The sequence below is a fragment of the Equus przewalskii genome, chromosome 4 (genome assembly GCF_037783145.1).
Source record: "Equus przewalskii isolate Varuska chromosome 4, EquPr2, whole genome shotgun sequence".
Classification (NCBI taxonomy): domain Eukaryota; kingdom Metazoa; phylum Chordata; class Mammalia; order Perissodactyla; family Equidae; genus Equus; species Equus przewalskii.
Genome location: NC_091834.1, coordinates 88750965 through 88774389, shown reverse-complemented (window position 1 = coordinate 88774389; position 23425 = coordinate 88750965). Strand labels below are relative to the sequence as shown.

Genomic DNA, 23425 nt, shown 5'->3' with positions numbered 1-23425 from the left:
TCCACACCCAGGATGGAACTGGCAAACCCCGGGTCACCAAAGCGGAATGTGCGAACTTAACTGCTGTGCCACCAGGCCAGCTCTCAGCAAGTTTCTTTTAGCTTTGGAGTTATCCAAAGTATAGCAGCATGGGTTATCTTTTTTTTCTTTTTTTTGTGAGGAAGATTCACCCTGAGCTAATATCCGTTGCCAATCCTCCTCTTTTTCTTGTTTTTTTTTTTTCTTCTTGAGGAAGATTGGCCCTGAGCTAACATCTGTGCCAGTCTTCCTCCACTTTGTACGTGGGATGCTTACACAGTATGGCTGATAAGTGGAGTAGGTCCTCACCCAGGATCCAAATCCGTGATCCCCAGGCACCAGAGTGGAGTATGCTGAACTTTAACCACTCAGCCATGGGGCCGGCCCCTAGCATGTGTTATCATTTTTAAGTAGTAGTATCAATTTAAGTAGTAAATGGAACAACCAAGATCTGAGGTGAAACATTCCTCTGATTTTTCTAAAGCAGATGGATGTTTCAATGAATACATGTCAATCACAAACTGACTTGAGCCACCTTTCCCCCCAGTATCATCTTTGTTGGCATAAGGTGTCAAGCCATCTCTCCTCTGGGGTCTTTAGGAGGGGGCATGCTCAGAGGGAGGGAACAGTAGGAAACGGAACATGGATAAAGCATCCATTGTGGTTTACACACTTTTATGTAGCTAGTTCTTTTAATTTTCACTAAACCTGTAAGGCAGATATTATACATTTTTTTTTTTTTTACAGATGAAGAAATTTAGGCACAGTGAAATTAAGCAATGCACTCAGGGTCACACACTTGGTAATGAGCGGGGTCTAGACACAGACGTGGGAGTCAAGATATCTGGTTCTAGTTTCTTGAGTGTCCAGAATGTGCCCACGCAGTGCTGCAGAAGGAGGGTCAGGCCAATAGAAGGATGCTGAGACCCTTTCCCCGCTGCAGAAAGGCTACCCGTGAGACGGCAGGGGTGAGGAATAGGTTCCTCTTTAAAGCCACTCCTTCTGCTCCAAAGGTTTGGTGCACCTAAACCCCACTGGGCCTCACTTACTCACTGAAAAGTTGTCTGGGGGCCAGCCGGGTGGCACAGCGGTTAAGTGCACATGTTCCGCTTCAGCAGCCTCTGGGGTTCGCTGGTTCACATCCCGGGTGCGGACATGGCACCGCTTGGCAAGCCATGCTGTGGTAGGCATCCCACATATAAAGTAGGGGAAAATGGGCACGGATGTTAGCTCAGGGCCAGTCTTCCTCAGCAAAAAGGGGAGGATTGGCAGCAGATGTTAGCTCAGGGCTAATCTTCCTCAAAAAAAAAAAAAAGTTGTGTGAACACAGTCTTTCTCAATTCAATTCTTAGTCATATCAGAAAACTTATTAAATAGTTTTGGAAATTATCTACACAGAAGCTACAAGTGTCCTGAAGTCAGTTTAAAGCTAGGTTTAAAATATTGCTTAAATTTTATGTAATTTTCTCTGGAAACTATATAGGGTAGTTATGAGCTGTGGCCTTTGGCGGGGTGAGTATTGCCAATCTGTGTAAAGAATGTTTTCACTCTTTAAAGAGCAAAAGTGGGAAATTTATTTGCTTCTCTTTAGGGTGAATATAGTCCTATTTTATTTTAATTATTTTATTTTCTGTCTGTTATACACAAAGTGAAAGCTAGAGTGATTTGGAGAATCAAGTTCTAGAAAAGGTGAAGGTGGACATTCCTTGCAAGGATCAGTAAGCTGTCATGGAAAAGTAAAGCAAAGACACAGAATGCTAACATGGCAGGCAGAGCTAGCCTGTAAGAGGCAGATGTCTAGGGTGTTTAGGTCTTAAATAGGAATTTACCAGCATAGAAAATTCCAGACTAAAATAGCTGGCCCTAAATAGGAATATCAGGACTCGAAGGAAGTGTTCTTTTCTTTTTTTTTTTTTTTTTGGTGAAGAAGATTGTCCCTGAGTTAACATCCATGCCCATCTTCTTCTATTTTGTATATGGGACATTGCCACAGCATGGCTTGATGAGTGGTGCGTTAAGTCTGTGCCTGGGAACCAAACCTGTGAACTCCAGGCCGCCAAAGCAGAGTGCATGAACTTAACCACTACACCACTGGGCCAGCCCTTGAAGGAAGTGTCCTAATCAATGTCTGTGTGAGATGAGGTTTACAATAAAGTTATAAAGTGAAAGATCTATGAGAAAAGTACCATATTTTCTCCATAAGTTTATTGTTTTAAAACCTTCTTCATAAAATGATCTCCTTTACTGGTTACTTTTGTTGAATGTCAGTTGGTTTTAATAAAAAGCAGTCTTACAAACAAGGAAATTAGTGTTTATAAATCCAGTGGGCTAGAGGAGATACTCTCAGGCCAAGCATACTCCTTCACAAATTAGCTCATGAGTTAAAAACCCACTGACCACCTAGTTGCTTCCGTGTTTTATAACCAGAAAAAGTCTTTAAGGTCAGAGGGGCAAGGTGATCTGGCTGAGCTTCTTAAACAGAGCCTAGTCCTAACATCACAAACACATGCTGCTCTGAGATGTCACTTAGGAAGTTGCACGTTACAGCCCATGCAAGGATCTGTACCCAACTCTATAAAAGACAAATGGCCCCTCAAGTTGTTGCTCTGACATTAAATTTTGATTGGGAAAAATAAGGCTATTTAACAATAACTTGCATCTGTCTTGTACCTAATATTTTCCTGTATACTTCAACTCACGTCATTACACTGGATAGACCCCGCAAGTTGCATGGAGCGGACACTAGCATCTCCATTTTACCACTGTGTTGCAGAAAGTGGAAGTGGCTTCCTGGAGATCACGGTGTTGATTACTGAAGGAGCTAGACCAGAATCAGACTCTCTGATTCCCATCCGAAAAGCCTCTCCTTAAACCCCCAGGCTCACTCTCAGTCTCCAGCTAGCAGAACATCCTGGGCTGCTTGAAAGGCAGGGACCACGGGTACCAAGATTAGGTAATATGTTCAGTGATTTTCAAGCTGCAGTTTGCAGCTTCTGAAATCTATTTAGTAGGTAATGACCAGCATTTTTTAATGAAATTAAAAAGTACAGAAAGTATCACAGGGAAGGAAACTAAATCACTATCTCAAAGAGATAACTGTACTCCTATTCGTTACAGTGTTATTTACAACAGACAAGGTAGGGAAAGAACCTAAGTGTCTGTCGATGGATGAACGGATAAAGAAAGTGTGATATATTATCAGCCTTAAAAAAGAAGGAAATCCTGCCATGTGCAACAACATGCATGAACCTAGAGGGCATTATGCTAAGTGAGATAAGCCAGAGAGAAAAACAATTCTCCTTCGTATCACTTATACGGGGAATTTTTTAAAAAGTCAAAATAGAATCATGGTTGCCAGGGGTTGGTGAGTGGGGGACATAGGGAAAGGCTGATAAAAGGGTACAAACTTGCAGTTAGAAGATGAATAAAGTCTGAGGATCTAATGTATAACATGGTAACTAGAGTTGAAAATACTGTATGGTATAACTGAAATTTGCTAAGAGAGTAGAATTTAAACACTCTCATCAAAAAAGAAAGATAAATATAGGTGGTGATGGATGTGTTAATTAACTTGGTGCTGGGAATCTTTTCACAATGTATATCAAATCATCATATTGTACACTTTAATATATTATGATTTTGTTTGTCAATTATACCTCAATAAAACTGAAAAAAAGAAAACTATAATGCAACTTAAAAAAAGAAAAAATTCAAAGACATTGTACATAACAAGAGTGAGCACTGGTTCACAAAATATTTGATTCAAATACATATATGTGTGTGTGTGTGTTTATACATATGATACTGAGTCACAAATTTAAGTTTAAGTTAAAAGAAACTCGTATTTCTTTTAGAGGGTCAGAGGGAAAAAGAAAACAGGAAAAGAACTGATGTAAGTAATGCTGATCAGGTGGCTGCACTGCTCTGATGGCAGCCACAGCCCTAAATGGACCCGGGAATGTGTATATGCTGAGTGGTGGGTATAGGGGAGAACTCAAGAAAGATTCCTGTAGTGGGTGGGAGGTTAAAGGACCAGATCATCTTGAAGCCATAGCCTGTGTTTTGTCCTTTTTCATGTTCTTAGTGCCTAGTCCAGCAGCACTAACTGGCACAGGAAACCCTCAATGAATATTTGTTGAATGAATATGTGGAAATGAGTGAAGTTTACAGATTTTTTTAAGGCTCCTCTTAAAAATTCAATTAGGCTTGGAAATGAATCCACGCAGTCTTACATTTATTAAAAGCTTGTTTCCAAAACTTTAATTTGCAGATTGGTCTTTGGAACTTCAAATATCATTATACATGGCAGTTAGGATCTCAGGCCAGCCCACAACCGCGTTTTTAAAACCCAAGATGTATCTAAAGTTAGTACAGAGAACTGAAGCTGTGTTTCTATGGGAAAAACGCATCCTCACCGGTCCAGTTAGAAATGGCAGGAGCATATTAGCTTCCAGACAGCAGAGGAGCACCTCCCCATCCCCGCTTCCTCGTGCTGTGGCCAGACTGGCCTCAGCAAAGCCATTTTTGTTGGGCTGGGAGGGATGTAAGAAGCAGGATGAAGTGAGGGCTCCTTTCAAGGCTAGGAATAGGTCAAGGTAAGGAGGGAAAAAGATGACTGAGCAATGCAAACAGCATCAACAAGGAGGGAAAGAAGGGCCTGCAGCCACTAGGTACCCAACCAGTGGGATTGTGGCCAGGTGGCCAGGAAGACACATGGAGAAAGTCAAGACCACCTCCATAAGATCTGGTGTAGTCACCACTGCATGAGCGATTCAGCAATATCGTTTATAGAATGCCTAATACATGCACAATCACCTGTTTCTCTGCCATTCTTTTTTTTATTTTTCATCCATAAACAGAAAGTAGTAATTTCACCTTTAACCAGAGTAGAGGTCTGGAAAAGTCAATCATTTAAAACCAATCTTTGAACCCAAAAGTCAGCAAAAATGGCTAGTTGGGTATAGAAACCAGCAGTCACAAAATATACATGCATCGTATATTGCACACGTACACTGCATTGTACATGGAATGTACACTCTTACACTGTAAGAGAGAAGGGCCCTCAGTGCCCCTCCACCCAGACTATTGACTTTTACTTTGAACAAAATTCTAATAAACAGGGTTTCCTGATATCCTTGGGCAGCTAGAGGTGGGTGCCCTAACATTAAGGAGAAGCGAAAAAAAAGACATAAATAAGAAAACGGAGGACATCACAAAACAAATGGACTCCTTTGGGGATGGGAGTCCTATCTGCCGAGATAACACTGTTTCATAGAGTGATTTATAAAACTATATTCATAATGACAATTCTCAGAAATTAAAAAAAAATATTTCAAGTGTATTGTAATATCTATTTTAAAGAAGGGAAAGAGAGAGTTTCCTTTAAATTTTGCTTTTTGTAAAAAAAATTAAATTTAGCATGTTGGAAAACTTTAATGCTACATTCCCTAATAAGATAGGAAAAACTAGCCTCTCCTATACTTTTTCCAATTCTAAATATTTTTATGTGCCTTTCTTCTGTTATTTCTGCTGAATCTTACAAAATTATGTCAATCATTTATTTCTTTAACATGTTTTTAACTTAGTTTTCTCAGAAAACAGTGAGATAAACTGAATAATTTCCTATGTTTCTTTGATTCCATGGTTTTAAAACTTATATGCCCTTCCACATTTGTTACAAAATGTGACCCAAGAACAAAACTTTTTCATCCCCAGGATATATGAAAGCCTACCTCTTTGTGAGAAATATAACTCAATGGACTAAAGCATGAATATTTACAAGAAACATGAAATCTTGACTCAAGTAGACTTCATTAGAGCTTTGGGAAAATGAAAAAAGTAGTGGTGAAATATTAGATTGCAAGTGACAGAATCTTTCAATAATCTTACCAGGAACAAATTAAACAGCATCTTGAAATCTAAAGAACTGAACAGCCATTCACACCTGCCTCTGAAAATAACATGGCTCTGTGGAGGTCTCGGTATTCAGGAATTTTAATGCGCCTCATTACAAAATACTGCCAATCTTGCCCTGTAGGTGATGAAACTGAGATAAATGATCTGATGTAAATGCAAAGGAATTTAGAATTCATTTTGTTGGGCACCTGATCCAGCATTTTACCTAATACTTCTTCCAAAGCAAAAGGTGCCGAGGCTTTGTGTGTTCAAATGATTCAAATGAAAAGGGGTTTATTGGTTTAGCCAATAATAGGACACTTAAAGAATATTATTTGAGCATCGGCACCATGCTGGGAGCTGAAAATTCAAAGATTCAAAATAGTTCCTGCCCTCAACTGAATTACCATCTATTATGGGGAGGACAGGCGTGCTCACCACTAACTTTAGTATGAGGCTATTAATAGAAAGATGGACAAAGGTCATTATTGTGTAGAGAGAAGAGGAACGGAAGAAGGCTTGTGGAGGAAGGTAGCATTTGATCAGGGCCGTGAAGGACAGGAACAAAGTCAGAAGCAGACGGGGTAGAGCTTCTATCCCTACTACACTCTCCAGTCACATCCCGTTGCGCATCCCCACCCCATTCCCATCCCCTCTTTACCCCACCCGACCCTACCTACTCCAAAACTTCCTTGGAATCTTAGGTCCTCATGGAACAGTTCAGAAACCACTGATCTTATTTAATACCTCCATTTTAGATGAGGAAACTGAGGCACATGGGGTGTTCCCTGGGTAGGGAATCAAACAAGCCAAGGAATGGAGGTGGCTTGTACCTGAGGAGTTTGGGGAACAGTGAGTGATCTGATTTGGCCGGAGCAGGAAGTCAAGTTGGGGAGCAATATTAAAGGCAGACTGTGGAGAACCTTGAATGCTATATTAAGGAGAGTGAGCTCTATTCTCAAAGGTAGGGGAGGAACAGGTGGGATCAGAGAGGGGAGAGAGACTGAGGCTGGGACCAAACGGTAGGCAATTACAATCGTCCAGGTGGGAGACAATAACTGTTGAAATTCAGGAAATGACAGAGTGAGTGGAGAAGAGTGAGAGAGACATGTAAAAAGTAAATTGATAGAAGCACAGGCATGATGGAGTGGGAAAAAACTCAGAACTAGGAGTTGAGAGAGAGACACACACACACACACACAGACTGGGCTCGTTTCCTAGCATTCCAGGCTCTGTTGTTGACCAGCTGTCTAACACTGAGCAAGCCCTTCACCACCATGTGCCTTAGTTTCCTCATCTGAAATAAAAGCATTAAACAAGTCAGTGGTTTCTGAACTGTTCCATGGAGATCTAGGATTCCAAGGAAGTTTTAGTGGAGTGGGTAGGGTGGGGTGGGGATGAGAAGGGATGGGAGCGGGTAGGAGTGAGCTCTGGGGCACGATTGGGGAGTGTAGTAGGGATGAAGATCTCTAGATCCAACCACCTGTTTAACCAGAACAGCACCTTTATGTAATAGAATTCCTTGTAACATTAAATTTGCTGGGAGAAAAAAAACAACAACTAGTTTGATAACCACCGGACTACACTGAGCTCTCACACACGTGCAATCACACCTACAGAAACTGGTTCTCCAAGAGATCTGCTAATATAGTGGATGTGGGTCTCATTTTTAGGACCTCATTGAGTTTCTCTGTTTATTTAATTAACTGTTGCACAAATGCTGGAACAACTGGAACAACAATTGTCATGCTGAATCAATGCCAGAACTCTCAAAAATGGGAAGGATTTACTGAAAGGCCATTTGGTGTTCTTACCCTTGCGTGGTACCTTTTCCCAAAATCCACCAAGTTTCCAAACCTCATAAATGCCAGCATGAAAAGGACCCTTGCCTGTGAGCACAAAGACCCTGGCTTTGCTACTGACTATTGTCTGGCTTTGGGTAAGTTGAGTTACCACTCTGGATTCTGTTCCCTTGTCTACAGAGTGAGAGCGTCGCGGAAAACAATCCTAGAGGCCCCTTCTAGCTTTAACATTCCAGGATCTCATGATCCTAAACCTTGGAGCCTGTTATCTGAACAATTCCCTGATCAATAGCATGTGCTTTCAGTCTTGCTCTGTCACAGTCAGTGGTCAGTATATTAAGGGCTTTGGGCTGTTGACTTTAAGGATTGGGCAATGTGTGCTTTAGCCAAAATCCTGAGTCCTGCAAATGGATCATTCTGAGCAGAAGGCTCAGGTCTAAATTAACAGCAGATCTTGAGAAACACAATGCTTTGTGGATCGGTTATTTGGAAAAGAAAAACCCCATGCCTAGGTATAAAGCCCCGCAAATGGTCTACAAACCACCATAAAAATGCAAACGAGGAAAACCAATCAGAACCGCCACAAAGTATAGCCCAGAAAGTTTCCTCTGAAACTTACATACTCACTGCCTTCTTCTGCCTCCTGATTTCTCCCCTCTTCTCCCAATCCCACAATTTTAAAAAAAAACAAAAAAAACTTTTGTTTTTTTTTTTCACAACACCAATTCCTTTGTGGAAAAAAAGAAAAGTTAAACAGAGGAGGCGAATTGAGCACTCACTGGGAGAGCGCGGCCAGGCTGCGTCTTCCCTGTGATCCGGATCCCCCGAGCATGTCCGCAGCTGGAAGGGACGGCGGGTCACCGGAGCTGCCGAGACCCTTGGCCGTCAGGGTGTGGGCTGGGCCCCCGGAGGTGCCATGTTATCAGCGGCTGAAATGCTGTGTGCAGGATGCTCCCGTGTTCTCCCTTTGTGTTAACACTTTGGTCTGTCCCTGTGACGAAAGTCTGGGCTTGTCCTCTGCCAAATCTACTCCTCCCCACCCTTTCCCTCACATAGGATCATCAGAGAGCTGATTGTTATTTTTTACTGTAATCTTTCTAATAGAGGCCCATCATGTTTAGATTGTAAAGGGCACAGATTGCTTGGAGATTTCCAGAATGTTATTACTGGGTAGTAGGGGCCAGGATCCCCGGTAACTTCCATGATAAAGACTTTATATGATTAATTACAAATAATTATTCCAAGGTAGAGAACTAGTCAAAGGAAAAGACTGATCTATGTGCTCAGCCTTTTGGAAAACAGTAGATCGTGGTATCACTTGCATACACAGTCCAATTCTGAAGAGATCAGCGGAAATCAGCCCACTGAAAAGTTCATCCGGGTGCAGTTCTCAGGCCCTCGTGCTGAGCTCTGTTCTCAATTAGCCTTCGTGTAGGTGGCCTCCAAAGCAAACAGTTCCCACCGAGAAACTAAATCTGAGAAACTCCTCTTATCCCTTCTATCCAGGGAAAGACGCATAATATAAAAATGTAAACCAAAGGCACAGAGAAGCAGAGAGACAGCCCATCAGAGATCTGCAGGGTTATACAGGGTGTTTGGTGATCACGCTCCTTGGTGAAACGAGAGCAACAGCCTGCCTAGGAACGTGTTTCAAGAGCAGGCCTGCTCTGCACCCATGGCGCTCTGGTGTGGTGATCTCATCAGCCAAACCCGGCAAGGGAGCCTGGTCAGCAACAGCTTGGAACGCAACCAAATTCCAGCCCTGAGGAGGGGGTGGGTGTTGATTCCATCTGGAGATGACACTCCGTCTCAGCTTGACAAGCAATGAACAGATTGGTGCTGCAGCACTGAGTTACCCATGGGACTGGATTTTTGTGAAACGAGTAGAACAATTCAGATCTCCTCAACATAAGGTTAAGATGGGTCTTTCGGTAATAGCAGGAAAAGCAATCAACTTCATACATTGAGATCCCCTTCATAGAATGAAAAACATCTTTGAGATCTACAGCTTCATGTCACCAACAAGGACATAGAAGCACAGAGCATTTAAATAGTTCAGCTGTGTTGTGGAGCAGAACTTTTAACAACTACTCTTGGGCTCAACTTAAAGAAATTTAATTTAGTTAGATTCAATGTTCTCTTCACTTCAAGTAACTAGCAAATTTTGGTTGTTTTCCTGCATAAGTGCTATGCTGTCATCAAAGTCATAGTTGATAGAGTAAAATCCTCTAATGAAATTGAAAGTTAATTATTCTATATATCATGACATATATACACATTTAAATATCTCTTTGATTATACATATTACCACTCAACATATATTGACTATTTGAAGTGTATGAAACACTCATAAAATAGAGATATGTCTGCTTTCACAGAAGAAGCTTTCATAAAACACTCACTGACTTGCCTTGAGTTTATTACTCCGGAGCTGAGATAAAAATGTGTACTGTGGCATTTTGCTATTCTCATTTCTACCAAATTTTGCCCAATGAACTTTTTTCCCTTCAAAAAATTCAGTGGTTTGCTGTGGCAGGCAGAATAATGTTCCTCCCAAAGACATCCATGTCCTAATCCCTAGAATTTGTGAATACATTGCCTTATATGGCAAAAGGGACTTTGCAGATGTGATTACGTTAGAGACATTGAGATGGCGAGATTATCCTGGATTATCCAGATGTGCTCAATCTAATCACATGGGTCTTTAAAGTCGGGGAATTCTCTCCAGCTGTGGTCAGAGGGAGATATGACTAAAGAAGAATGGCCAGAGAGATGCCACGTTGCCGGAAGAACAAGGATGGAAGAAGGGAGCCAAGAGTCCCAGAAGGTGGCAGCCTCTAGAAGCTGGAAAGGCAAGGAAACAGATTCTCTCCCCTACAGCCTCCAGAAAGGATGCAGCCCTGCCCATACCTTAATTGTAGCCCAGGGAGGCCTGTGTTGGACTTCTCACCTCTAGAATGGTAAAGAATAAGTTTGTGCTGTTTTAAACCACCAAGTTTGTGGTTAGTTGTTACAGCAGCGATAGAAAACTAATGCATTTGCTGACGGGCCTCATTTGACCTTGGGAATACATTTTGCCTCCTGATTTCCCCCACCTCCCTCCACACTCTAATTCTGAAGTGGTAAGTATAGTTTTGGCATATTAGGAGTAAGCTCTTAAAGTGGAGTAGCCTGGAAAAAATTCTGCGCTTCCTCCAGGCCAGTCTAGTCTCTCTGCTGGTCTCGCTCTCTCATACACACACACACACACACACACACTCCCTCTCTGTCACAACACACACACACACACACCCCTTACCCTCCGTGGAGGAGAGTAAGTATTTAGTAATCTTCCACTAATGTGCTGATCTTCATGTACTAAAAGTATCCTAACGGTCAGCTGTATAAAAGATACCCACCAAGCTATTTTCCTAGCTATAGAGATAGGGAGAAGGAAATGATGCACACTCTTAGTTGGCCCCTGGTTATTAGTGGAATGTGTTTGGGAAGTGGCTGTTTGTCTTCGGTTTGTGATGGTAAAACTAACAGGTGTGATAAGTTGTGCTACCTAATAGGGTGGTGACATGACAAAAGTGGAGACAGCAGTGAGTCTCGGACCTGGGTCAGACCCCAGTGGGGAACAGGAAGAGCACAAAGGCCAACAAAAGGGGGACTGGCTGCATTTGAGAGGCAGGGAGATAAGTGACTCATGAGGTGAGAGCAGGGCTGGGGTAGGCAAAAGCTTCTAAGGAGCCCTGAGGTCTGGCTGGCTGGGGCTGGAGAGGCAAGGCGAGAGGAATTAGGAAGAACATACCAAAAGGTAATTTGTCAACAGTGTTCTGCTCCTGCAGAGATGGACAGGCATTTGCGCTTTCACTGTGTAGCACAGACGGTTACTCAGAGTCCATCTTCCAGAACTGGTGTCTCTGAGAACTGAATCAATGATCATTCATCGTTACCATGAACAGCAAACTGGGCCAGCCATCCTTTAGCAAAGTAGTAGGTGTCACACACACGACATTTCACTGGCTCTTTTACTTGGGGAAAAGAAAGAAGGGGCCACTCTTACAGCATTCTTCATTTCTGGATACTTTGCTTAATTTTTCATCAAAGAGATTCTGGGCTGGGAAGGTTTGAAGGAGGTCAGTGCAATAGAAGGGAAGAGTTCCCACCACAGGGTAGTCCTTTATTAATAAAATATTTTTAAAAATAACTTCATGGGGATAGGAGACGGAACCACATGATCTGCTCCAACCTTTATAGTCTACAACGGTTGTTTCAGAACAGCTTCTACCTTGGAGCAAACCCTTAGGGAAAAGAGAAGTACGTGAAAAGCGCCCTGTGTCCTGCCCTGATGAACTTCAGACACACACACACAGCCACTCACCTCCTACAGAAACTCAACTTAAACTCAGAGGAAATTGACTCGCTTGAGAGGCAATGATTCAAGTAATTTAAAGGAGATTTTTAAAAAGAGTCTTGAAGAAAAGTTTTCCTATAAAGAAATGGATAGACACCACACGCTTGGAATGAGGCAAAAGATCGTGCCTAGATAGCCGCTCACAAAGGGGTGGATAGGAATGGAAGCGAAGGGGTTAACTACATATTTTCAGGCAGACCTCTTTCCTCTTTCCAATTGGTCCCTCCACCTCTGATGGCACCTCACTCCTCACCCATGACACTGAACTTGTTCACTTAAACCATACTGTTTCATATAGTCCTATGATACTACTTTTTAATGGATCCTCTGAAGAAATCTTCTCATGAAATGCTCTTCCCTTTTTCCATCTCCCTTCTCAGAAACTACGGACTCCTCTTCTCTCCTTCCTCTGCTTCTACTTTCAGTAACGTCTTTTCCTTGCCCTCTCCTTCCCCATCGTGTCTTTGCTAATGGCTTCATAGTGCCCATGTGTCTTCCTTTACGCATATGTGGCGGACTGGGTCGTGGGTGGAGAAATGCAGTACTGCTATGGAAAGTCATCATTTACCCCTCTGCCCAGTCTTCCAATGCAACTCTGTCCTTCACTAGAGTCCTTATGGCCTTTGCTGACACAATCCTCCAAACTATTCTTTGCCTGGTCTGTCTCTAGGCCTAGAACGTGTCTTGAATGGCTACGCTCTCATACCTCCCTTACAGTGATGGCATATAGTTTTGTCCCAGCATGTTCTCCCATCCCCTCTACTTAACACTGTTTGAATATTTACCACAAGCAACTCATGGATCTAAGCGCTGTGGGGGATCCAAAGATAAGAAAGTCATACCCAAAAGGAGATAAGATATGTATACACAAATTTTAAAACAAGATAGAAAGTAGAGCTTAAGTACTATACTTCAAAGGTGACATCCTGTGATCAAGGTCCCAGTGTTTAATCACTCTTCTGCTCACTGTATTCTGTTAGTGAAGTAGACTTCCTGTTGCTGAAGCAGAAACCCACGTACCTCTGTTAGGGCCACAGGTATGAAGTCATCCTGTAGTCTCGTCGTTTCTAAGCTGGACACCAATGCCTATTTTCCATTCTTCTAATATCAGCCTGAAATATAACAACTCTTCAAGCGGGAAACCAAAATTGGACATAATGAAGGCTTGACCAAGGCTGAATGCGCCTGGATGAAGTCCCAGTGCTGCCTGCCACATTCCTGTTAACACATCCTAACAGCATTTTCGCATCAATAATAGCATCTCTTACAGAGATCATTCATTCATTTTTGTGCTAAATCCAGGAGTTTTTTTTTTCCTTCTCCGGATTTGTTGCTTAGTCAGTCTCTCTCCAACATTTATCTGTAAAGCTATTTTTGTGGTCACTATCTGAGGGGTAGAACTTCATACTGTTTTCAGAGGCCATTTTTCAACTCTTTCAGGATACTCTGGATTATATTTTTCTTGTCTAAGGTCTTGGTAACGTAAATACGAAGCTGAAAAACAAACTAAAAACCTGATTTCAAAAGAGGAAAAAAAGATCTTTCGAAGTGCACCAACCTGAATTTCAACACCTAGGAAGTCTCATTAGCTGAGGCCACAGAGTTCAAGTTTCCAGATTATACCAATAGAGTGTTTCCATAGTTCTGTCTCCCCTTCCTGGGCTGTGAGCCCCTTGAGGAGGGGGATTGTGTGTTACTCCTGTTTTTGACCCTCCCCTCACCCCAGTTAGCACAGTGCTTGATGTAGAGGAGGCCTGTGTCACATGTGCTGCATAAATGAATTAGTGCACATCGCTTCACAAAGAGCAAAGAATGGCCTTGACCAAGTTAATTTACTTTTTTCTGTAATTGAGTCAAAATGAGAAGATAAGTGATGTGGATGGTGCCCTGGTCTCAAGTTTATTTGCATGGGGTTTGGGGAGTTGTTTGCTATTTTGTGTCTTGGAATTGGTCCCTTAGCCCAGCCCCATTGTCCCATACCTATGCCCCGAGGGAATGTGAGCTGCAGAGAAGCTGAGTCAGTTTCCACAAGGTGTTTGCTGAGCACAGGCCAAGCTTTGGTGCCCAGGTGTCAAAGTAACAGAGCAGAGGAGAGGATCACTATCCCTATTTCTATACAGAGCACAGCATGGTTTCAGAATTCTGGAGGAGAGAAGAGAACGCGGGACCACTTTGCTACCTTGATCGGTTATATCACGAGGGCACAAGACAGCATCTTTGACACAGAGGCCTAGGGTCTCAGTGTAGGCCCCAAGAAAGTGGCAGTGGAGGGTCCCCTCATTGGCACAGGGGCCTAGCAGCAAGGCACCATGGGGGGTTGCGTATGGTGGTTGAGGGTACCATTCGTGAGTTTGAGTGAGACAGACTTCCAGAAACAATCAGAGAGGACTTTTTTATTAGCAGTGAGGTGGTAGTCCTGCATAAGCGGTGAGGTGGTAGCATTAAGAATTCCATTATCAGTAAGGTGATTCTATTGACATCCATAGGCAGATTCTGATTGAGGATACATGGGTAACAGCTATAAAGTTTCTGTACCTTTTTAACATTACGTTTTATTCTGAAATCTTTTAGACAAAGTAAAACAAATAAGGGAAACTATAATAAACATCTGTGTGCTCCTCATCTAGCTTAAAAATTAAACTTTCCAAGTCACTTGGTGCCCCTGTGTGCTCCCCTAGGACAGTGTTCTCTCCCTCGCCACGTGGAGGCAGCTATTATCCCAAATCTGTTTGTGTCTAATCCACTTTCTAGTGAGCTAACCCTTTGAATTGTTCTTCCCCACCTTCGTCCATTCCATACCCAGTTTCACCCCAGCGGGATGCCATCAGTGCCACCACAGTGTGTATTTGGTTCTAGGATGAAACATGATGGGGGTGTGGGAATGAGACGTCGTTTCCCTCTGTCTTGACACTTCTGTATTTTTCATGGTGAAGTGGGGGTTCCCTGATCATAAACTACCACTCAGTTAAAAGGAGGGCATTCTTTCTTTCCCAAGCCCAAACAGTGAGTCCTAGCTTTCCTTTTCTAATTCTTCCCCTTAAGTGTATCCTGACCTCTAGTTGTAAGGCCATGGGCAATCTAACACATCTTCAATGCTCTCTAATATTTATCATAAAGGGGATTTTTATTCAGTGAAAAGATTACTGGCACTTGCTGCCATTTGCCTGATGTTTCCTGAAACTTTCTGCCTTTACCCAACAAAGCTATTCCTTCTCCTTTTGTCTAGAATGCCTTTGAAAATTCCTTTTGCTTCTCTGACTTCTAGTGATTCTTTAAGAACCAGTGTCTGGCACCACCTCTACGAAGTCTTCCTAGGTTTGACTTTATTTCTTTGTAATTTATCCTCTTAGGAGGAGAGATGAGAAAGTTTGCCTGTATTTAAGAAATAGTGACACTGTCATCTATGAGTCAGCCCCTCCTGCAAACTTGCTGGGAGGCTCCTCATTTCTGTTTAAACTCTTTTGCAATGATTATTTAGGTCTACTGTCTAAGCTCTTTTTAAAATCTGGGTTTTTTAACCAGCTGGACTATTTTCTTTTCCCGAAGAGAAAAGTTTCTAACTTAAAAGGATCATGCCTCCAACTCCCCTCTGCCCTCCAGCTTAAAACACGTCTTTAAAACAATAAAACAGCGCTAGGAAGTAGTAGGGTTCTAACGACAGTTTCTTGAATGAATGATTGCTGGTGCATGTCTATAAAACTCTGGCTCTGGTCTCAGTGAAAATAATCGTACATACCTTACAATTCTAGGAAAGAAGTGTGTACATGAAGGATATTATTTCTATCCACGGGAAACTGAATCTAGGCCTGAGTGATTCACTTTAGAATACAGATTTATTGTACATAGATACAATTAAACTGTGAAGGAAATTAAGAAACTATCATGGATATAATTCTAATGCAGGAGAAAAGGTCAAATCTTCAAAGGAAGCATGTTAGTTCATAAGCCACAGAATTCTCAGTATCATTCTTGTTCAAAGTATATAAATATTTCCACAACCATAAATTTATTTTCTGGTGTCCACTTTATGCGTCTGGATATTAAATTTACACGTGGCTTTTATAGCTGGAATCAAATCCAGATTTTTTCCAGTGATACCATATAAGGTCTAAGAAAATCTTGATTTCTTTTTTGTGGGGTCAGACTTGGATTAAAACATATATTTGTTTCTATTGCTAGAGAAATAGTCCATTTGTGTTTTGCATATTTAGGATGTAGTGTTTATTATTTATATTATATAAATGACACTTTGCTAGGTACTGTCCTATTTTATAATTAACATGTCACAGGAATCAGTACATGATGATATCTGTCTATAGATAGAAATAGATAGATGGATATATAGAGTTTTATTTATTCATTGTTTTCATGTACATACCTTTTTTCACCAAATAAATTATAACCTTTTTGCTGGCAGGGACATTTTCTAACACATGTTTTGCTCCTAATACAGCCTGGAATACTGTTAGGCCTACTGCAGATAATAAATACTTGTCATTTGCTCTCTGGGTTGAAGAAGGGCAACGATGGAGTAGAGATGCTGTACCAAGAAGGCCGGTTGGCTGGACCTCCAAGAGGCTTCCACAGAGTGGCCTTTTTTGGAGTATTCATCATCGTACAGGATCTAGAAGCTCTGCTGCACCAGCAACTGGATCTTGGGAGTTCTCTAAGCTGAGAGGTCTCAGGGAGACTGACTGGGTCACAAAGTCATAAGAAACTATGTATATCAGAACGCCAATTAATGCCAACTAATTAAGACAGAATGGATGACCTCTCTCTTCAGTGCCTGGAGAACTCTCATTTCCCAACCAGGGCACCCCCATTCCCTAAGCCAGAATGTCGGGAAGCCTCACGGTCACCAGAGACTGCTTCATGAGTGTAGAGTCAATGCAGAGGGAGGTGAGGTCATCATAAGGAATATTTCGCTCAAGTCAAGGGGAGACGTGAGTAAAACACCTCCCTCAGTGGAAAGAATACTTCTCACATGAACAAACCCTGAGGCTCAAGATCTGTCTCATCTGGGTATTCTTAAATGCCCATTGCCAACCCTGGTCTTGGACTTGGCATTCATGCAGACCTCTTCTACTGGCCCGTTTTCTTTAGACTTACTAACCCCACAGGTGATTTAGACTGAATGTTTGTGTCCCTGAAAAATTCATATATCAAAATTTTAACCTCCAATGTGATGGTATTAGGACATGGGGCCTTTGGGAGGTAATTAGGTCATGAAGGTGGAGTCCTCACCAATGGGATTAGTGCCGTTACAGGAATAGACAGAGAGAGCTTGCTTTTTCTCTCTCTCTGTCCACCATGTGAGCCAACAAGAAGACAGCCAACTGAAAACCAGGAATCTGGCCCTCTCCAGACATGGGATCTGCCAGCACCTTGATCTTGGACTTCCCAGCTTCCAGAACTGTAAGAAATCAATGTTTGTGGCTTAAGCCACCCAGTCTATGGTATTCTGTTATAGCAGCCCGAACTGACTAAGATAATAGATTACAGTTACATTTGCTTACATCTGGGAGACCTAATGCAATTTGACACTTATGTGATGAATTTATTACAAATGTTCTTTTGTAGAATTCTTGAATGTCTTTATGGTGGCAGCTTGAGACAGCAGATGAGAAATTTAGGAGAAAGCTCTTCAGCTGTGGGATGCTATTTTACTTTGAAGTTATTGGGCAATGAAATGAAGCTGTTATTAGGACCAAGGCAGGAAAAGAAACTGGAATTCTCTTTTGCTCATTAATTTATAGAATAGAACCAGGCAGGGTTTTTAGTGAAAAGATTTAATTTTAAAAAATCATGTTCATTTTCCCCATTTGAAAGCCAAAAGCCATCTGGAAATTTTTTAAATTTAGGATCTCACGAAGACAACAAAGAAAACAAAATAGATGACACTTACACAAAAAGTAGCAGACAGTCACTTGAAATTTGAAAGCCAGTGATCTGAAATATGCATTCAGCCTTCTAAAATATGTTGCAAAGTAGAGAGGACTGATGTAATCTGAGATTCTCCTAGGTATTTTAGAATTCAGAGTCTTTCTAGGATAACTTCAAATTGTCTTTCCTTCTGACTCTTTCCCAGTGGATCGAAGAATTAAAAATTAAATTAAAAATTAAAAGATACAATTCTGAAACTACTCTATAGTGCTCCCAAGTCTGTGTGTTCTGCGTGTTCCAGTTCACTAACTTTATTTTAATTACAAAATTTTATGTTAACGAATTAACCAAAGGGTATCTTTTGACAATTAAGAAACTTGATGCTTTGGTGGAGAACATATTGTGTCATAGTCAATGTTTATCGAATTAATCTGAATCTTAACTTAGAGTTTTGATTAATGGTTGTTTATAAATACTCCTCTTTTTTTTCCAAAAAGTATTTTTTGAGGTGTATGAATTATTTATAAAAACAAAAAAATGCTCCACTTCACTAAAAATAAAATTAACCCCCCATATCTTTGTTAAAAAGTCTTGGGTTCTAATGTATTTCTTTATTCTCTTTTTCTTCTTGGTTCATCACTGCATACTAATGCTGGAAAATAATCCACTATTTAGAGTCTAAACTTTAGACCCAATTTCTATGTTAAACACTGTCTGTTTCAGAAAGAGTGTTGGTTGAATACCAACCTGAGTTTGGCCCTACCCCTCGTCTTCTTCTGCCTGTCCTCCTGGGCTTAACTCAAGAAGTGTACTCCTCCAGACCACACAGTTGGTCTTTCATTAGAGAAATTTTTGATTATATGGTTTGTTCATGGTTGGACTCCTTAGGGTTTGGTACAAACCCTGTAGTTTGATGATTATCTGGTCTTACAATGCAAATGTTAATCTCAAATAATAATAAGGGTGTGAGTACTAGAGCAAATAGGCCAACTAAAGAGGATTGACTCTTACCCTATTAATATCATTTGTCTCCGTGATGCAACTAATAAGCATAATATCAAAATTATATGATGTAGAAGTCCAATTATCCTTAATAATTAGAAAAATACATGAGGTGAGTTTCTTCATCTCTCTAGAGAAAAAGACATGGAGTGAAAATTCTAGTGGCTCAGCAGAGGAGTGATGGAATCCTAAGGAAGTTATGGATGGTGTCAATACTCAGAGAATACCACAAAGGTCACTAACATTTTTGCCTCCCTGCAAAGAGCTTAGCAAGCTGAGCAAAGTTCTGCCCGAGTTCACGGACGCGAATTGAAGTATCTGTTCATTCATTCAGTCAACATTGCGTACTGGTCTTTGGGGAAATAAAAGTGAGTAAGATGTAGTTTTTGATCTAGAGTTGCTTTCAATTTGGTGGGGAAAACAGATATGCCAACAAATAAATATATAAAATAGGCGATAATAATTAACGTAAATAAAAAGTGTTATGGGAGACCCAAGGTAGGAAATCAGTCACCTTGACTGGAGATGTCAAACCTCTGGAAGGTTTCTCCCAGAAGATGACTGTTGAGCTGGGTCTTCAAGGCAAGTCAGAGTTCACCAGTTACAAGGGGCTTGAGAGAGAAAAGACAGTGGTGTGGAAGAACATAGAATCTCTTTAAGCTGAAACAGCACATAAAACATTAACCAGCTTAAACTAGTTTTGCTTCCTTAAAACAGGTTGTTGATTAATCGAACCTTGTTCAATAACAGAGAAAGGACTGCGCGTGTGCCAGAGAGGAACCCGTAGCCTCAGGATGACCCTGGAACCGAGAATGTTCAGAAATGTTGCCACTGGAGCCCTTTACAAAGCAAGAAGTCCTTCAATAAGAAAAATCTGGCTTCCAGCAGCCCAAATAGCTTGATTACCATTTATGGACTGATTTGAGACTAGCCAATCAGCTTACTGGGGCCCAGCTGCAGCTTATTAGTTCCTAACGCCTTAAATTTTGCCCCAAATCATGGATCAGGGGGACAGATTTGAGAGCTTTGCCTCCTGTCTCCTTGCCTTTCAACCTTAAAATAAAGCTCTTTCTTTTCTCAAAAGCTAGTGGTGCCATAGTACTGGCTTCTATGCGCATCGGGTTGCAAACCCTTGCTCAGTAACAAAGCCTGAGGACTTTTGCCAACTTAGATACAAAACCAGACAAGTAAATGACCAACAGCAGGGTTTATTGTGATTGGGATAAAGCTATTATTTTAAATCTTTTGAATTTTCTCCTCAATTCACAACTACAGGGAAAGGGAAGATAAAATGGCTTTGCTCCAATTTGCAATTGAAGTCTTAAGATCTCTCCAGAGGTGACAAGCTCTAGGGAGGGTGACAGGTAACATCTTATAGCAAATGAATCTGACTTAAATGAATCAGACAGCAATCTCTACACGATAAACATGTGTCACGTGCACCACCACCCTTTACACTTGTGATGGCATTTGTCCATATCTCATTTAATTTTCTCTGCCACCCTGAGAAGAGTCAGTTCTATGTTACAGATGAGGTGACCCAGGTCTGCTACAGCTCTATCCAATGTCCTCTTCCTTTGATCCTTGATCTAAAAGTTACTTTGTTTTGTGGAGTTAGAGGCAGTTGTGAGGATTGGGCAGAAGCATAATGCAGAGGGAAAAGCACCAGACTTGGAAGAAATGACAAAGTCTCCAGATTTAACCCTGCCACTGGCTGTGTGCTCTTGGACATGTTACTTTGCAAGTCTGGGTCCAATGATTTGGATTTCCAAACCCTTTTCAGAGAAGAAGGAAAGAGAGTCTTAATTTCTGATCATGTAACCCAACAGGATACCAGAATCTGTCTTCTAGCAGCAATTCTGCACTTCAAGCAGAGTTCTCATGGAAAACTAACTCCTTTCTAAAGAGTATGCCTCCCTTGTTCAGCTCCATCATATCTCTGACAAACATTGCAATGCGACAGAATTTATCTTGATGTGGCTATGATGTGAGGGACTTAGAAATGAGAGGATTAGGAGTCTCCATCCTGCCTCAGCCTTGAGTTTTATGAAAACTTCATTCTGCTCAGTTCGTAAACCGTGGAGCTTCTGTAGTAATGATACTCCCTGGGTAGCCAGATCATACTCTGTCGATGCTGGCTCAGAAAACGTGTATATATTTAGGGTGTTTGGCTTTCATGGTTAGGCAGGAAGAGTTAAAGGCTCTTAAGAGGGGAGTAGCAGGAAGTAAACACACCAGCTATCAACTCTTTCTATATCACAATTTTTGTCCAAGTCCCCTTAACAGTAGTTTCTCATGTTCTTCATCAAGGAAGAAGAGATGGTGAGGGAATATTAGATCCCTAAAATGGGCCTCCACTAAAAAAATTCAAGATTTACACAGAGATTAGAGCTTTTGATTAGAGAAACAGAAGGACTGCTCGAGGAAGGAGTGGGCAGAGGCATACATCTCCTGTAATTGCCCATAGTGCCTTGGGAAGGATGCGGTGTAATTATACCTGCTGAAGCTTCTTGTCTTCGAATCAGCATGATAACCCATCATCTCATCTTGCTCATCTGTTTGTTCACTTCCTGCTCAGTTATTTTCAATATTAGTCTCTTGAGCTCCCTAGAAAGATCTGCCAACAGAGCAAGGTTTTCTGTGGGAATCAAAAATGAGTTGGTTGCTGTTATTCTAAGTAGGCCCAGTAGAGCGACTAGCTGCAGGAATAAAGGACTCTTTCATACCTAGTTGCTGGTGCCGGCTCTGGGAGTTATCTAGCTTTCATTTGGAGAGCTCTTGAAGTATGCAGCGTTCCCACTGGGCAATAAGACCCAGGTTAGACTTAGGAAAATAAAAAGCACATATTGAGCAATCTTCTGGAACACCAGTTGGATTCCTAAATGGTACAGGAAAATGGAAGCCAGTGAAGATGTGACACGGGATAGTCCGTGTCACCCACAATGGAAAACATGAATGTCAGAAGAATTTCCTATCCTAAACAATGTGCAGTTTCAAGTACACTCTCTGGAGATTCTCCTGAATGTACAGGCTTCTGGCTGCTATTTATAGTGGCCAATGTGTACTTTACCAAGATTTTTATTCCAACAAAGGAACTGTATGTGATGTAGGGAGTTATTAAAATGGAAAATAAACCCTCACACTTGAACTTAGTCAATTGGTACTAATCACAAATACGTCAGACCTCGCTAACCTAGACTAGCTGGAAGGAGGGCCAGGCCAAACTATGAATTATTTTTAAAGAAATCTAGTTTTGAAAAAATGTTCACATGTACCTGGTGACTTCCACTGGGCTACAAAACACCAGAAACTTGTTTAAAAATTGTTTAAATAAAAATGATTTATAATTGGCAAATTAAGCTTTTAAGTGTAAGTGAGTATTTCTAAAGTTCTTTAAAAAGTTTTAAAAAGTTGTGATCTCAAGTGTTTAAAAATTAAGCTATGGAATGTAGCTTACACATTTAACATGTTAATCCAACCCTTTATTTACAAGTCATTCAAAATTTTAGTTTTCTATTGTCCCAGAATAAATGACAAAAATTCATAAATGGAGAAATTTGGATTAATGAAGATTTACATTAGACTAAAAACTGATTTTCCAACTGCTGATGACCACTGCTTGTTAGATGGCAAACTAGTGAAAAGAAACAATTTTATTCACAAAGTACACACATTTTTCCTCTAATCTCATTCACACATGAATGAGAATCCACTTATACAGTCACTACATGGTTCCAACTTGCTCATGTTTCACACCTGGTGGTAATTTCTTGTAACACTGTTGAGGTCCTTTGGGATAATAAAGGTCAAGAACTTTCCTAGAAGACTTCAAAGCAATTGAGATAGATTTCCTTTGACACAGAATTTGGAACAGTCTGTAATCATTCCTGTCTGCCATTCCCACCTGGGCAAGTGATGGCCACAGATGCAAATCTCTTACACCTGGTTGGTCAGTGAGAAAACCAATAGGCAGAATATTCAGCATAGATATTTGATAGCCTTCAATACATTTCTATTAGACTTTGATGAGACTTCTTTGTTGGTAGTACTGTATACTTCTCAAAGTTTCCCAACTTTAGGTTCCTTTGGTGCTGTGTGTTCAGAATGGCAAACTCCTTGCCCTCTCAGGGAATAAAGGGCTCTGTTAACACCTTCACCTGAGTCTGGAGAGAATCTTTGGAATGCCCTGGATCACAGGGTACTGGAAAAACTATCACCTAAATTCACACCATCTTATTTAGAATTTTCTTTTAAAATAAAAGAATTATTCAGGATACTAGTGACCTCTGTGGATGGAGGGGCAAGGAGGCAGGATTGGGGAGGGGTCTGCAGGAAGTTCCAATGGTTTTGGAAATGTTTTAGTTCTTAAGCTGAGAGATAAGTTTATAGGGTATGCATTATGATGACCTACAACTTCTATACATAT

General features: G+C 41.2%; 1 protein-coding gene across 22 annotated transcripts in view; it reads right to left on the bottom strand.

Moving 5' to 3' along the window:
• The window catches only part of CALD1 (caldesmon 1), a 183309-nt gene that overhangs the window by 60673 nt on the left and 99211 nt on the right, over positions 1 to 23425 (bottom strand). For 5 of the 22 annotated variants that reach the window (XM_008538335.2, XM_070617763.1, XM_070617773.1 and 2 more), the window contains exon 1: positions 8495 to 8850. The exons of 16 other annotated variants lie outside the window; for them this stretch is intronic. In XM_008538335.2, coding sequence (XP_008536557.2) covers positions 8495 to 8547 — 53 coding nt within the window. In that variant the 5' untranslated portion in view covers positions 8548 to 8850. Of the gene's footprint in view, positions 1 to 8494; positions 9415 to 23425 lie in introns of those variants that run through there. One more of the 22 variants, XM_070617774.1, reaches the window with a different exon arrangement.